This window comes from Mytilus edulis, chromosome 4, assembly GCF_963676685.1.
Source record: "Mytilus edulis chromosome 4, xbMytEdul2.2, whole genome shotgun sequence".
Classification (NCBI taxonomy): Eukaryota; Metazoa; Mollusca; class Bivalvia; order Mytilida; family Mytilidae; genus Mytilus; species Mytilus edulis.
The window spans coordinates 76,663,018-76,680,875 of NC_092347.1; the positions used below are offsets into that span (position 1 = coordinate 76,663,018).

A 17,858-nucleotide genomic window follows, 5' to 3' on the forward strand; every position below is an offset into this window, starting at 1 on the left:
TTTTCGGATTCGAGCGTCACTAATGAGTCTTTTGTAGACGAAACGCGCGTCTGGCGTATATACTAAATTTAGTCCTGGTATCTATGATGAGTTTATTTAAAGATCAAGTTTAAGTTTTGTACTGCTCAGCTAAATTTTGCCGAAATTACGGGCTTTGGACTTTGATAAATTGTTGAAAATCACAGTTATACATACTTTTTTTCTAAACGCTTTCAGATATTGGGCTGATTTTTGGTATGTGAGCTAACCATGATAAGTTACAGATCAAGTTTAAGTTTCGTTCCGCTCCGCTATTTTTTTCTAAAATTAATGGTTTACAACTTTGAAAATTGTTGAAAATGACAGTTATACGGACATTTTTCTATACGACTCCAGATTTTGAGCTGATTTTTTTTTATATGTGAGACTACCGTCATGTTTGTGTCCACATGTGTTATTGAAATTGCAGATTTTTCAACTTTTTGAGACAGGGCCATTCGTGTCGCTTTGACACATCTACTTTTTATAATAAGCTTACTAATTACTAGATTAGGCAAGCTATGAAGAAATCTTCTGTTTATTTCCCCCGTTTCCAAATTGTAAGTATAATCAAATATGACAAAACACGAACAACATATACGAAAATAAAATTGGCCAAAAAAAAGTTTTCTTTACAAATAACTGAATTAAACAGCAGCTGCACTTGACGAAAATGGTTCACTTACATAGACAAAGAAAAATGTTAGTGAGCCAATCATGGTTTCTTACATAGAACATTACAACCATTCCCAACTAAATAACCGAATTCATAAACAAGAAAAAAAATATGATATAAACTGCAGTAAATCTCAATATACGTTTTTATGTTTAAGAGTCAATGGAGGCCCTAAGCAATGATGTTTCATCGGGATTATTTTTTTATCATGAAGCTCTAATATTAAAAGTAAAACTTCAATCGGAATCTCGTACTCCAGAATTTTTTCTAGTAATGTTATGGTTTTACGTCGAAAGCAATTGAAATTTGCCACGCTTTAAACTTATGTAGACTGGTACACTGTATTTTGAAGCTTTGGGCGAACATCAAAGAAACATTTGGAAAAACAGCCTTTTTTCGGAAATAGATATACAAAGAAGATGCGCTATTGCCAATGACAAATGAAGCAACTCTCTACAATAGTTTGTGTTAAACAGGAGAATAATTATGTTAAAAGACCCCTTCTGTTTGCCTGTGTAATTCGAAATTTTCAACGTAATATTACCATATCATAACAGTAATATTTATACAGAATAAAAATGACGAGCCATTTTGTACCGTATACAACAGGGAAACCGTTGTTTAAAGCAATACTGTTAATTAACTCATTACATTTAATAGAAAATTAGGAATTAGTGGCAAATAAAGCTAAGAGTTTTGCAAAACCCCACATTCTTTTTTTCATAGATATTCGTTATAAAATTGTAAACCTAGATTACTCACTTATTTTTCCCTGATGTCCTAGTGTTTATTGTCTACAAGTATTATTCAACCTTAACATTGATTGAATATTTATAGATTATTACATGGCATTTTCCATATGGCCCTGGTATCAGCCCAAGACTCCCATATCAAGCCAGAGGGCTTTAGCCCGAGGGCTTGATATGGGTCGTGGGCTGATAATAGGGCTATATGGAAAATGACATGTTATAATCTATTTATCACATATTTTCAAGCAGGAGAAAACAAATAGCTTACACCAAATTATGTTTGATATTTCATCAAAAATCAAAAAGATATTTAACGAAAACAATAAATAAATGTATCACTGTGCCGTTGAGTTAAAAAAAAGTTCGTATCACAGTTGGTTAACAACGTTTTGTGAAAAGTTTCAGAAATAAATTAACAATAAATATATTAATTCTAAGAATTGCAAATATTAAACGACTTTAGAGTGTTACATTACAAATTCTTCTACAGCACATTTGTATCTTTCTAAATTTCTTTTCATTGTGTTTAACTTGTTTACAAGTAGCCTTTGATTGACAGGTCACCGGAAGTTAAACTCGGGGGCTTGATATGGATTTCGAGGGCTGATATCGATATCGGCCCTGAGGGCTGATAACCAACCTTGACTTCCGGATATTATTGGCCTTGCAAAAACGTACATATCAGTACAAAATATGCGATAATGGTTGCTTAACGTCCAGTGGTAAATATGTTATGCATATTGATATTCAGGACAACCACAAACTACAACCTTAACAACCTGAATCCAAATAAATGCTCAGCTGGGTGCACCAGCCAACTTGGTACTCCCACAGTGGTCCGGCAGACCCTGAACAGTTGGTGCAAGCATGGACACTCCATTTATGCTTGGAACAGCTCTTAATTTCGATAGCAATTAAATATTCAACACAACAAAGATTTCAGAAACAGAATGAATGTGGTCAAAGAACTAAATAAACAAATCGAAATCAGACTGTTACCTTTTATGGTCCAATATCTAAAATCCATGTGTAGATTTATTTGATTCAAGTAGTGTCAAATAAAGGGGTACAAGGGGAGAGGTTGTGATTTTTTTTATATAACATTTTCAAATGTTTAGCATTGAAACAAAAAAGGGTACATTATCCTGAACTAAGGTACAATTTATGTCGCTATAATATGATTAGAAAAAATTATGAAGTGTTATTTTCATTACTGGTACCTCTAATAAACTAAAAGAGGGGCAGTGGAGGATCCAGAAATTTTCATAAATGAGGCCCACTCCTGTTATGCTTCAATGATTCCCTATATAATCTACCAATTTTTTCAAAGAAAAGGGGGGCCCTGGCCCCCTGAAAAACCCTCTAATTCCGCCTCTGAGGGGGACAATCACAAACAGAAAGTATTGGATATGAAAGATGGTAGTGAAAGAACCTTTTCAGACCAACTTAAACCAAAACTGTAACTGGCCTGGTAAGGGACGGAGGGACTAACCCTTACCAAACTGAAAAGTTTGCGGCAACCTTGCGGCAACCTTGCGGCAACCTTGCAGCAAACCTGCGGCTACTTATTTTGTTCGCCAAAGACTTCAAAAATTGTTTGCGGTTGTTCGCCGCTAGCGGTGATCTTCTGGTGAACAACAGCAAAAGTTTGCGGCGAACTTGCCGCAATATCTCATAATCCAAATATGGACAATCAGCGGCGATCTTCTGGTGAACAACAGCAAAATTTTGCGGCAAGTTCGCCGCAAAATCTCAGAATCCATATATGGGACAACCATTGGTGATCCACTGGCAAACTAATGTTAAAAGTATATATTCACAAGGACAGAAGCAACTATAATGTGATGAAACAAGTAATTATTCTTTATTTAAAAAATGTCATGACTTTACTTTATTGTATCCTGTGCGTATTTTTAATGCGTATTTAAGTTCTTCTTTCAAATTAAGTTAATTTCTTTTTTTAAATGCAGGTAGTTTTTAATTATTGGATTTTTTCCCTAATAAAAATATGGCAAATGAACAAATCCCTATTCATATTAGTGTTGGAAGTTGCAGACCTTCTATATAGCATTTAAAGACGGCAGTGAAACCGGTCTAAACTGAACCTCTACTGGACAAGATTTTCCTTAGTTTTGGCAGGTATTGGTTTAATCGTTCACAATGCATAAAATGTGATATGATTGGACATCAGAACAAGTTTTATTTAGACAGGTTTCACTGTACCATGATTATATGTCAACATGGTCAATAATATTGTTTCAAACATCCAAAATGACTATTCAAATACATGTAACACGAATAAAGCTACAATACGATTGAACTTTTGTTTTTCATTCTATAATAGGACAGCTCTAAATGATCATGATTGTAATTTTTTATTTGTATCTGGGTAGATATCAATATAATATTAAAAAGAAGATGTGATATGATTGCCAATGAGACAACTGCCCACAAGAGTCCAAAATGACACAGACATTAACAACTAATGTCACGGTATGGCCTTCAACAATGAGGAAAGCCCATACCGCATTGTCAGCTATAATCGGCCTTGATAAGACAATGTAAAACAATTCAAACGAGAAAATAAGCTTGTGGGAAAAAATGTGTTTACAGTCAAGTGTTTATATAAATGCTCATTATAATGTCATTAAATGATAAAAAAACAACTTGTATAATTGGAATAAATAAATTCTATTCAAAGATCAAACATGTAATTTTCTCTTAATCAGATTCTTTTAAATTTGGCACTTCACAAAGAAAATAATTTCCAATATCATCAATTCTAACATTCACCATTACAGACATTATTTTTGATGTATCCACAACACAAAGAAAACATGTTTTTTTAGTAACTTTGATATGGTTAGCTTTTACTGAAAGAAAGTTCGGCTTCACGATTGAAGTTTTTGTTTCTTCATATCTGTGCATCACAGCAACTAGTGAGGAATCACAACTACACAAATCATCCAAACATTCACATTTTTTGGCAAGAATATAGTACAAAATAGATCCATAGCAGAGACTTTTCCTTTCAGGCTCAAAATATTTAACTGTGTATGTGTTCCTTACACTGACTCTACTATACTCTAATGAGTGAATAGTAAATCCACGAAGTGATATTCTTCTAAAACATAAACACTTGGAAGGTTTAAACTTGACAGTTGTAATAAGCTTTGAATACACCTCATCTGACAAATGCATTTTCATCTTGCATCCAACTGGTACTGACCCAGTAAGAGTACCAGTATATTTTTTTGAATTTTCTGACACATTTTGCATTTTTTCTGCGAATGCTTTATGAACTGGATCCTCAATATTGCAAAGCAAACTTGGCATATTCTGAACAATACTCAATGAACTAATGATCTGAAGCTCAATATTCTGTGTTCCATGGAAAAGTTTGGTAAGCAAACCATTTGCATTTTCATAAGGGAAACATGAATATACCCACATTGGGCCTAAGTCCTCCACACACTCGGGCAAATGCAAAAGTGAATGCATATTGAGGGTCATGTATCTTTGCCCATATAATGCTGTAAACATGTGAACAAAGTAAGATAACATGGTTTGACTTCTTTTCAAATCATCTGGAGTAATGCAATCTGTGCATAAGAGATAAATTCCTTCAACAAAACAAGAATAATGATGAAAATAGTTTTCAGGTAGTATGTCACATAAAATTGGAAGAGAATAAAAGAAGAGCCATGTCCTTAATTCTGATGCCTTCCAATACTTGATGTGATTTGATATAGTTCTTGGTACTCTGGTTATGTATGAGGGTGGTTTAATCCTCTTCAGACGTTCATCAATTATAGATATGCTTGATGGAAAAATTTGATTGGTTATATTGAAAATCTCTAGAATGGCCCCCCCCTTATAAAAAGTTCTGAATCAACCAATGATAATAACTTTAATTATAAATTTACATTCTGAACAGCTAACTAAAGCATGACATGAATTAAAAAAGATCAAAATCAGATTGATAAACGTACATGAACAACATATTCATTCTTCAATGAAAATTTAATTTTAATGCCTTTATTTTTCAGCATATGGAATAACTTCCATTGGAATGGACGGAACAGAGGTAGTCCGAGCCATAAACAGTAAAATAGGAACAATGTGTCGTGCCATCAAAGAAAATAGAAAATCAAAATGAATTTTTAAATGGATAAAAAGTTTCTTGTGAGATGTATACATGTTGATATATGTGAAGTTATAGTATAATTAATTAAAATGGATAATAATACGTGTCAGAATTACTGTATTTTATGGATTAATAGTGAAATAAGTCTTTCAGTCATGATTTGCATTGTGTAAGTAGTATGCATGTTTTTTTTTATATAAATTAGCATCCATGAGAAAAAAATTACACCTAGCAATTATTATTGTGCCCATGAAAATGCATTCATGCAATCAAAATATTGAAAAAATGCATAAATTAACTGATTGATAACAAGTTGAGATATGTTTCAAACTTCTGAATTGAAAATACATGTAGATGTTTTATAAGGACTTCACTAATTATGTTATTTGAGCAACTATAATGCAATTCAACAACTTAATTTGAAGAGAGATCGCGATTCACAATCAATGTAAAAGTGAACCTTAATATCATGCTTTTTGACCAAATTGACCAAAAGGATGTTAGTTTGTTTACTTATATGATATTGATTTTGCTAAGATTTGCTGCAATTCAATATTTATATAATTAAAATTTCAATTACATTCAAAAGTTGAATAAAAAATAAACTTATAGGGCTATCAGTAGTTCACCACAAAGTATATATGGCTATCAGAGGTTTGCCAGAAGTTCACCACAAACTATATATGGCTATCAGATGTTCGCCAGAAGTTCACCACAAACTATATATGGCTATCAGGGGTTCGCCAGAAGTTCACCACAAACTATATATATGGCTATCACAAGTTTGCCAGAAGTTCACCGCAAACTATATATGGCTATCAGAGGTTCGCCAGAAGTTCACCGCAAACTATATATTGCAATCCAAGGTTCGCCAGAAGATCACCAAAAACTAAACATGGTTATCAGAGGTTTGCCGCAAGGTTACCGCAAACTTATTTGAATATTATAGAGACCTGTTGATTGGATGTAAAATTATGCCAGAAGTTCGCCGCAAAATATATATGGTAATAAGAAGTCGCCGCAGATCTGCCGCAAACCTCATTTGCATGGTAAAAAGTCGCAGCGAGGTTGCCGCAAACTGTTTGCGGTAACTTTGCCGCAAGGTTTGCGGCAGGTCTGCCGCAGAAGTTCACCAGAAGCCTGATTTTTAGGTAAGGGAACAGATGAACTGGCACAAAGACATTATGCCTTTCTACTATTACAGGCAGGGTATAAAAATAGTAAAAAAAATGCAAGAAATTTTCTAATAACCATAATAGAGAAAATTGTTAAAAGGGGCAACATATTATTAACTCAGTTGATACATATAAATTTGCTTTTTGGTGTAATTGCCCATACTATTATTATATTGGTTAGAACAAATTCATCTGTGATCAAATTCCAGTAATAAGAAGAACTCAATTAAAGTATTAAAACTAATTTTACAATATCAATAACAAACATAACAGTAGTTAAATATATTGTATATTAGTGTCTTAAACAATTCTTTCTGTTTCCCTTTGCATTGGTTTTCTGGCCTAAACCTCATTCAAAACCATATCCATTGATCTAAAGTATCATCTTTTCATACTTTCTGTATTTACTGTCAAGCAAGAAGATTTCAAAATGCTTTTTTATGCCCCATCTACGATATTAGAGGGGCATTATGTTTTCTGGTCTGTGCATCCGTTTGTTAGTCCGTCCGTTCATTCGTCAAGGTAGTTTTTGATGAAGTTGAAGTCCAATCAACTGGAAACTCAGTACACATGTTCCCTATGATATGATCTTTCTAATTTTAATTAATGCAAGATTAGAGTTTTTACCCTAATTTTCTGGTCCATTGAACATAGAAAATGATAGTGCAAGTGGGGCATCTGTGTACTGGGGACACATTCTTGTTTGTATTCATATTAATATTGTCTTTTAAATTCCATTTATCTTATTTATGGATATCTTTCAAAACAAAATTTTATAACATGTGAAATATGCATAACAGATATTGCCTTCAACAAATAAAAATCTTCTAAGTTTAATATCAATGCTCTTCTTACTGTGTATTTATCCATTTATTTGGATATCAATTTCCATTGATTCAGGAAATTTGTACTATTATGGATGTTTAATTTTGTGGTATTGCCAAAGCCCAACTTCAAGCCTTTGGAAACAGCGATCTTTGGTCATTTTATATCTAGTTTTCATATACACATGAAGTCCACAAAAAATGTTATTCCCTGAATAATAATGAATTCACTCTATTCAAATTTCACTAGATTTTGTCACTTTCTAAATTTGACATGTAAGTGAAATAATTTCAGAGGAAAATTACCATACCTCATGGAAACTTAGTGTTGTTGTGTGTTAACAGTTGTCCAAAATGAATTTGTCATCTTCATGAACACTCTGTTTCAAAATAAAAATAAGTAAGCGCATTAAACATATAAACCCATTTCTTTCAAATTCATTTTATTTGATCAATAAATTATTCTTCTGTTTTTGACATCCATTGGTTGTAAGAGTCTCTTATATCTGTCCAACATTGCACATTCTCCTTCTCACACTGTCTGTCTAATGACTTGACCAGATTTCTCCAATTTTCTTGTATGCCTAAAAAAAACCCGAAAGATTTCCATGATAATTTCTTTGAAAAGTATTATAAAATAAAAGATAGTCACTGTCTAGCAGACATAGAATGAAATTCATAACAGTGTAGCTATGGCCATTCATTGACTGGGGAAAATTAGGTGAACGTTCGTCTGTAATGCCCACTGCTCACGACGTACTTATCATAGAAATTTAAACTGTGAGGTCACCAAAGGTTCTAAACGCCTAAATAAAATAATTAAAAATACTAATCAGGAATAACCTTTGTAATTTGAAAATAAATAAAAATGGCCTTCAACACGGAGTCTTGGCTCACACCGAACAGCAAGCTATAAAGGTTGAATACTTAAAATTCTTTACTTGATTTTTTGTTATGGTTTGACCATCAATTTTCCTAATATGATATCGCACGTTCTTTCAGATTATTTTTTTTACTTAATTGGCTTTAAAAGTTACAATGCATGATGTCGTCTGTTTATGTAGTTCATATGTGTTTTTCGTTTCTCGTTGGTTTTCCCGTTTGAATGGTTTTACACTAGTAGTTTTGGGGCCCTCTATAACTTGCTGTTTGGTGTGAGCCAAGGCTCCGTGTTGCAGGTCGTACCTTGACCTATAATGGTTTACTTTTATGAATTATTACTTGAGAGGAGAGTTGTCTCATTGGCACTCATACCACATCTTCCTATATCTATCTATATCTATACATTTTTTTTTCAACAAAAGAATACATCACAAGAATATAAGTTTTGTAAGAAACGTGAGAAATTGTGTTGGACTTGAAGATAAAGCAAAGTGACAAATATCTGAAAGAATGAATCGTTTTATGGTATTAAACAAAGAAATCAAATGATTTTTTAATTATCCAGAACTCTTCACAAACAAAACCCACATGTATACGCATTGAATAAATAGTAGGCCATTCTTAAATGATCACACCATAGAAGTAGTTGTGCTCTTAATCAATGAGATATTTTGTGAATTAACCCCATCAACTTAATAGTTTTTTTTACAATGGATAAACCTATTTTTTTATTATTATTAAATAATATCATCTCTGAACATTATTATTCTTATAAATGACACGGTTGTTTGTATGTGATGATTATAATAAATATCTAAAACAAATTCCTTTCAAGCTTTGTAAAAAGAAAGTTTCATTTTATGTATCGGAATGTGTAACAAGTGAATATTTCAATCCCCACTGGAAGGCCTCTGACAGACTGGGTGAGCATAAAATCATAGCCGTTGACAAACAAGTTACAACCTACAAACGTTTTACTGTCGACCACACTGTTATGCAATTAATTCTAATTTCAGAAAGTGGAATCACATTTTTGAATGATTTTATACAAAAAAATCAGATAAATTGTGTTCATCTTCTAGGTCTAAAAAGGTATTTTTCAAGGATGGAACTTAATTATTGAAAAATATATATCATCTTATACCTTTTTTGCAATAAAACTTATAGGCTATCCAATTTAAATGGATGTTGGAGGGATAGGAAAAAAATTTTAAATTCTCCCGAGAAAATTTGTTTAGTGCTGTTCTAGAACTCATAGGTCAAAACTGACCAAAACCTTGATGACAGTTTCATACTGTTTCATCAGAAATAACTTCATTGTTTGATGATTAAGTAGAATTTTTTACCCCTGAAGAGTCCTAAATATTTTACTAAAGGTATAAAGCTATAATTTTTTGTATAGTACCTACCTGGGTTAATATGTAAAGCTTTTACAGCTGATTTCAGCAACTTAGAACTATCAGTAGTCGTTGACCTCAACAAGTTAGCTGTTACCATATTCTGTATATTCTGTAATTAAGATGTTGATTTTAATAATTTCATACAGTATGGAGGATACCTAATTAAGGTACCTTTGAACATATGGTGCGGTTTTTTTTTCTTCATATTTCAACGAAGAATATTATTTTTATCCATCACATAAAGACTCAATTTAAATATTTTATTTTTAATCATTATCATGCCATTTTGCTGTACATGTTTTGCTCAATTTTATAGGTCATAAACATTTTATAAGTAAACTGTACACTTCAGAGAAAGCAAAAGGCTTATGAGCAAAAACTTTAAAACTTGAAATGACCAATAGTATATATACCTTTTACATGACAATCAAGAATTTCCGAAATACAATTGTGTACTTCAAAATTTTTTTTATCTTACAGAAAATGTTGATGCACAAAGTACATTTTTTGAGTCAAAATACTTACATGCATTAATGGATTAAGTCTGTATGCACAATCTGCACAGCTTGCTGCAGCAGATGCTGAGGATTCTGGGAAGTTTCTGAACAGTAACCTTGACAACAGTTTCCACAGTGACGACTGAATAGGGTTCTTGTGAATACATTGCTGAATATATGTTTTAGCTCCTTTATGATTGTTCTAAAAAAATGTAAAGGTATACAGCAAGGTTGAAGTTACTTTTACTGTTTTTGATGCCCATGCATAACAAAGGGTGCATTTTATATTGTCAAGGTGAATGAGGCCAATAATGAATCAATAGTCAATCAAGTTTTATGAATATATAAAATTGAGAATGGAAATGGGGAATATATCTACTTCCCCATGTTTTTGGTGGACAGCTGTGCAATTGCCTATAACACCACAACTTTACTTTTTATCCTGATGGCTTCTGAATTCAGAATTAAGTTTCCCTAAGAATGGACCTGAACTTATTCAAATGCAATACAATTTGTTATGTCACTTCTGAATTGATGACGTCTGCCATCAATTCTAACTGATGACGTCTGCCATCAATTCTAACTGATGACGTCTGCCATCAATTCTAACTGATGACGTCTGCCATCAATTCTAACTGATGACGTCTGCCATCAATTCTAACTGATGACGTCTGCCATCAATTCTAACTGATGACATCAGCCATCAATTCTAACTGATGACATCTGCCATCAATTCCTGATGACATCTGCCATCAATTCTAACTGATGACATCTGCCATCAATTCTAACTGATTACATCTGCCATCAGCCATCAATTCTAACTGATGACATCTGCCATCAATTCTAACTGATGACATCTGCCATCAATTCTAACTGATGACATCTGCCATCAATTCTAACTGATTACATCTGCCATCAATTCTAACTGATGATTAAACTCATTGGCAACAACATTGGGAAAAAGCCGTCAATGTTTCCAGAATATCTTTAAATGTCTTTTCGAACACTGTATTCTTAGGCATATGAGCATTACCCTAGTTATTTATACCAGTACTGCATTTGTGGAATTGCTTCCATCATTTTGGTATCTGACAGTGGCAACTCTTTGAGATGCAATTACTGTAGCATTATATTGTAATATTATATGATTCTTATTTATCTTAAATTTACCTCTAACAAGCAATGTGATATAGTCATTAAATGAGACACATCTACATCTGTATCTCCATGACTGAAGAGTTCCTGTAGGACAGCCATTGTTAGTGTACTATCAGATAAGGTTATACCAAGAGCACAGAGTGACTTCAAACCATTCACAGAGGCTGGTGTCAACTGGGAACTGAAATATAATAATCCAAAATTTTGACACATTTAAAAGTATCCAACAAATAATTGTATGCTTTTAGTTTTTAAAGAATCTTTTGAAAATATACAATGATATATAATACTGTATTATTGTTTTTACAACAGTTTTTTATAAGATTTCAACAAATGTAGTTATGATCGATAAACTACGCAGATGATGCAAATCTAAAAGTAGCTTATAACTCGTTTCTTACATTCAGTTTGTGTATGTACTCAAGTTTATAAAATAAAATAACAATTAAAAGTACAAAATGGTCTTTCATGGTCAAATTGCATATTCATTATTTTATCAAGATATTCAGGAACATTCAAAACTATCTGATGTTTACAATACCTTTGTAGTAGAACTGCTTTAGCTCCATCAAGGTCACCAAACTTATAAGCCACCATTCCTAGAGCTGTTAAGACATGTGACTTTTCCTTGTCCCCTGTAGCTAGCTCAGATGCTTCTTGGTAAGCTTTAGGTAAATATATGAGTTTATGATTATAAATCTTTGAAAGTATTGTGTCAATAAAGTCTTTAAGAGACAATTACATGCAACTTTCTAAAAAGGGTTCAGATAAGGTAAATGCCAAAATTACAAATACACAAATACCAAATACACAATTACAAAATATGGACAGCATATTGCTTGGTATAATTCCTTGATTTTTTTTTATCTATTAGCATACATTTAGGAAAATCCCTTCTTACCTATGAAATGTTATTTTTCCAAGCCTATCAGGAGGATCTAAATTTCTAATAAACTCTCAGGCTTTTCTTTTTTCATGATTTTATAAAAACAACAATACTTATAATAACATTTTCAATAAACATAATTAATGCACTGGTTTTTTGTTAGTTAAATATTTCAAGCATTTTTGATATATTTGATCTGTTACTAGTTTCTTTCATTTCAAAGAAAATTGGTGTTGTACTGGCATTAGTAAACAAATCCATCTATTTTTCTATCCCGTAACTGATTAAATTGAGAGTATATGATATTTTCCCCAATATGTTACTTCTAAATATACAAAAAATAATATAAAACACTAGAACACACCCGTGATATCACGGGTCCATGACTGAATTAAGGTATATAATTTAGTATCGGTATTGTCATCTGATAAAGTCATGCGGATTATAATATACAGTTTTCTCTGCTTTCAAACTCTTTCTGTGTGAACCCGTCGACCTGGAACTTATCAATTATTGGTAATATTAATTATTTGGAAAACAAAAGGTCCTGGAATGGAGTATTTTTTTATCAACAGCATTGTCCTAATATATTAGTTATAAGTGAAGTTGAATTCTTTGATTCGCTGTTATAGGTCATGCCCGCTAACAAATTGAAAACTGTACGGCTATATGCCACTATTTTAAGTCCAGATTTTCAGTATTCGTATTGTCATCTTAGAAAGTCTTACTCTGCTTTCAATCTCTTTCTGTGTGAACCCGTCAACCTGGAACTTATCAATTATTGGTAATATTAATTATTTGGAAAACAAAAGGTCCTGGAATGGAGTATTTTTAATCAACAGCATTGTCCTATATTATTTATAAATAAAGTTGAATTCTTTGATTCGCTGTGTTACGTCATGCCCGCTAACAAATTGAAAACTGTACCTATACGCCTTATTTTAAGTCTATATTTTTAGTAATCATATTGTTATCTTAGAAAGTCTTACTGATCAAAATACTACAATAGGGAACAATTTGATAATGATTGAATTTAGTAGTGTCAACCCAGTGATTATGGCCTGTGTATATAGCAAAATCCTAAATAAACAGTTTGGTGGTGCGCCTGTCAGATGCTGAACGTACAGATAAGGTAATAGGTAACAGGTGAATATACTATTGGTATCGGTATCGGATGACCTAGAACTTGTTAATTATGGCAATATTAATTATGTGGAAAACAAAAGGGTCTGGAGTGGTGTAATTTTTAATCTACACCATTGTCCTAAATTAGCTATATATAAAGTTGAATTCTTTGATTTGTCGTTTTTACCCGATGACGGCGGACAAATTGGACCTCGTTATTTTAGCATTATAGATAAATTCCTCCTTACAGACCTTAAACCTTTCTAACATGTATTTAAAACTTAAAATAAAATTTTATAACTTTAACTTGCTCAAAATCATCTTTTTTGCAATGAGTGTAACTGTTGTACAATTACCTTGATAGCTTTCTTTGTATTTTCCAGATTTGTAGCAGGCGTAACCAAGACTACAAAGGTCATTAAAGGTTGTTGGCATGTCAATTTTATCATACTGCACCATAGCTTCATCATACTGCTGCAGCTGACTGTAAAAACAATTTAATGTAAAATTTTTATACATACATCTGTGTAATCTTAAATTCAAACTCACCATGTACAATTATTTTTCTAAAATAACTCAATATAAAAACTAATAACTTACAAAATGTTTGTGTGATTGAGCATAGGCAGATCCAGGGGGGCCCTTGGGGGCCCGGCCCCCCCCCCCTTTCGTGGGAAAAATTTGGTTGATTATATAGGGAATCACTGAAGCATGACTGGAGCAGGCCCCCCCCTTAGGCAAAGTTCTGGATCTGCCACTGTTGAGAGTGGTTCTTTTAAGTTTAGAGGGCATCATATTGAACATTTCCATTCTGATCATAAATGACTGCCTAATTATGCATCCAACATAGCCCAACATTATCATAAATTACTATACAGGCGAAGTCAAGACAACTTTTTTTATACTGAGGTCCCTCAGTGCAGCAGTTTATTTGTATAAATCACAATTTATTAATGCAATTGTTCTAAGGTAAATAAAATCAATATTTATTTATTAGATGGTTTACTGGAAATATTACTCACCATAAAACTCTAGCTAAGTTCATTCCAACTTTAGCAGGTTCTTTACAGTTACTTAAATCTATTGCACTGAAAGTATAATATTACATATTTAATACATATTAAGTTTACTTTAAAATGTCTTATATACATACACTTTTAAGATACAGTTGATTAATGGTTATCTGATTAAAGCGCAATCGTAACTATTTCATGAACATTCTGTAAAGTGAGTCAATAGGAGGAGGGTGCTATCAATCTGTACTCAGTCTTTACTCTTTTGCTGTCATTGGGTGCTTTATTATTCAAATATTCTTTCATGAGTTTGCCATAGTTCACCTAGAAAACCCCCAAACATGCCCAGGTGCAAAACAGTGGCAAGCTCTAAAAGTTAAACATTTGATTAACAGTCCATATTATAATAAACAGCATAACCAGTTGTGTATAAGAAATGAATTATGTATTGATGTAGCAAATAATCTTGATATTGTTATTACAAAACCTAAACCATAATTCTTCGTCTGCTTACTTTTTTCCAAGACATAGTACTTTATTTAATGCCACTTTATCTCACAAATATGTTGATGTGCCTTGTCTATATGTTATTTTTTGTATTTTAAATTGTCATGTTTAGCAAATTGTGACAGTATCAGAGATTTTTTATTTTCCTTGCAAGTTATAGTCTGTAATTTGTTTTGTTGCAATGTACTTTAATGCACAACTGTAACAAGAACTTGCATTGAGATACGAACTTTTGTTCCTTGATGAGGGCTGCAATGTAATTTGAAGAAGAAAAGTAGCAGTCCACCCATTATGGTGCTATATATATGGTAAATGCAGAGATTTAAAAGTCAAACTCCTAGCCTTGCCTAGTTTTTATCCCTACTCCCTTTCTAAATCCTGGGTCCACATCTGCCAAATACTATTTATAATTTCACGGTTAAAAGTCAGAGGTAATATAACAATCCTATCAAGAATGGTAACATTTTAATCATTATACATACATAAAAAACATTAATGCACACACCTTTTAAAGGCCTGAACAGCTGATCTGAACAATCCTTGCTGTTCCCGTAACAAACCATACATGTTATAAGCTGTAGCATTTGTCTTAATACGATCTAAAACCAAGAAAATAAGATACATTTCAATTTTAGTTTGATTTAGTTTCTATAAAGATGAAATGTAGTTAAACCATGTTGAACAAAAATATCAACACAGATTTAGTCTTGTGTATATGTGTATTATCCATTTACATGAAAGATGTAAAAAGAACATTTGTATAAATAATAGAAATTTTACCTAAATATTTGCCAAGACCAGTTGATGCAGCAGGGATGGCAGCCATTTGTTTAATGGAGTACTGATACAGATCTGTGTTATGTTTAGATTCATCCTGTAACATGGCACACACCAAACTTCCATAACCGCTGGCACCTTCTACCTATTAACAGAAAGTCATTTACTACTAAAATAATAAGAATCAATGACAGTAAAACGAGCATGGTTAACTATATTATTTTTGTGAGCCATTTACATATGCCACTTTTACAAGTTGAAAACAGGTATCTTCTTTTAAATGAACACATTAATAAAGTAAGAAAATCTAGGAAATTAAAAATATGATGTCGGCCAGTAAGGATTAAGCACAGAAAATTTCTTATTTGTAAATTCATATATTTCAATGAAACTTAACTGTATAGGGTGCAACTATTATTTTTTGTTGAATTTTTGTGATGGCTAATAATTATACATTTTTTATTTATATTCTTTATTGTTTGCTTTATCACCCTTTCACTCTTCAGTAAAATATTTGTGTTAAGATTGAAAGTAACCTACATGGGTAGCCAGTTCTGTTGTATGTCTAAACAAATCCATAGCATCTTCATCACCAACAGTCTCAGCAATCAAAGCCTAAAATATACAACAGTTTGCCCGGTCTGAGCACTCAATTGTAATAGATTTCAAAATGTGGTTTGGTCAGGCCTGAATCAAATCTATAACCCCTGCACGCATATTAACCATATATTTCATTGTTCAATTTAAATTAAAAGTGCATACTTTTCCCGCAAAAAATATGTCTGTTTTTAGAGGAATTAGAAAACAAAGAGATTTTGTAAAACAATGCAGTTGTTAATCGGAAAACAATTTAATCTATTGCATCTAAGATATAAAGGTCATTAATAAAACAAAGTAGAGTGGATGCTTTTTATAATAAAACAGATTTTTTTTTTTTTTAAAGTAACCCATGATTATTGCATTCTGTTAAACAAATGGGTTATTTGGAGAAGGTCACAGTGACCTTAAGTTGTTAACTTCTGTGTCATTTGATTTCTCATTTGGTCTCTGGTGGAGAGTTGTTTCTTTAGCAATCATACCACATCTTCTTATATTTATCTAACTATAATACCTGTCCAATCCATGCTGCAACATATGTTGGTTCAAGACGTTGTGCCATCTTGAAAGCTTCATGTGCTAGCTGAAAAATGAAACAATTTTTATTGTTTATATTGTTGTTCAAGATAGAGACATTTAAGGGCATATGATACAGTTACAGGGGAGGTAATGACGTTTCTAACGTAATTTGTTATTTTCGCGAAGTCAAACTATGACTTATCGGGACAAGATTCACTTTTCAACTGATTTTTATCATTCAATTTTATTTTACTTGAAAAGAAGTTCATGGACCCCCTTTTTTAAAATGCCATTTGGTTTGTGTACTGGAGAGAGTTATGTGTGCCAATTTTCATGAAAACGTCAATAGTGCAATTTTTTTTAATTTGATAAATACAGCAAAAAATTATGTTTTTTTTCTACATTCATGAACATTTGACAAATACGAGTTATTTCTGAATAAAAAATTTATAAAATTTTTTGGATACTTATAAAATAAAGAAATTACACATTATTTAACAAACAACAATTTATGTTTATCTTTTAAAAAACAGAAAAGTTATGTCTTTCTTTCGAAAGGGAAAATACAGCCACAAATCTGAATTTTGAGCAAATATACAAAATTTCGACCTCATTTTACTCAAAAAGTAGCAAATGAAGTTATATTTTTATTACATATTTGATTTAATCAGGTAAAAAATAGTCTACATGAAATTTTTTTATCAAAATGTAAATACGGGATCAAAACTGTATCGTATGCCCTTAAAGGCCACAACTCTGGCATTATTTATCTCTGATTACCAAAGAAAGAGAAATGGAAATACACAGAGTCACAAAATAAATTAGACAGTTGATTTGATTGAATGAATTGTTTCATTTTGACATGTCTGGTTCACCTTAAACTAACCCAAGTTCAGGAATTATTGCTG

General features: G+C 32.1%; 1 protein-coding gene across 4 annotated transcripts in view; it reads right to left on the reverse strand.

The window, feature by feature from the left end:
• Window positions 1–8,015: 8,015 nt before the first annotated feature.
• Window positions 8,016–17,858, reverse strand: part of LOC139520566 (superkiller complex protein 3-like) — a 41,828-nt gene continuing 31,985 nt past the window's right edge. For 2 of the 4 annotated variants that reach the window (XM_071313358.1, XM_071313359.1), the window contains exons 26-36: window positions 16,946–17,014; window positions 16,375–16,449; window positions 15,838–15,979; window positions 15,563–15,656; window positions 14,560–14,625; window positions 13,894–14,021; window positions 12,068–12,191; window positions 11,539–11,707; window positions 10,397–10,570; window positions 9,881–9,980; window positions 8,016–8,173 (exon numbers count right to left, since the gene is read on the reverse strand). In XM_071313358.1, the coding sequence (XP_071169459.1) occupies window positions 8,049–8,173; window positions 9,881–9,980; window positions 10,397–10,570; window positions 11,539–11,707; window positions 12,068–12,191; window positions 13,894–14,021; window positions 14,560–14,625; window positions 15,563–15,656; window positions 15,838–15,979; window positions 16,375–16,449; window positions 16,946–17,014 (1,266 nt within the window). In that variant the 3' untranslated portion in view covers window positions 8,016–8,048. Of the gene's footprint in view, window positions 8,174–9,880; window positions 9,981–10,396; window positions 10,571–11,538; window positions 11,708–12,067; window positions 12,192–13,893; window positions 14,022–14,559; window positions 14,626–15,562; window positions 15,657–15,837; window positions 15,980–16,370; window positions 16,450–16,945; window positions 17,015–17,858 lie in introns of all 4 variants that reach the window. The other 2 variants (XM_071313356.1, XM_071313357.1) reach the window with 1 other exon arrangement.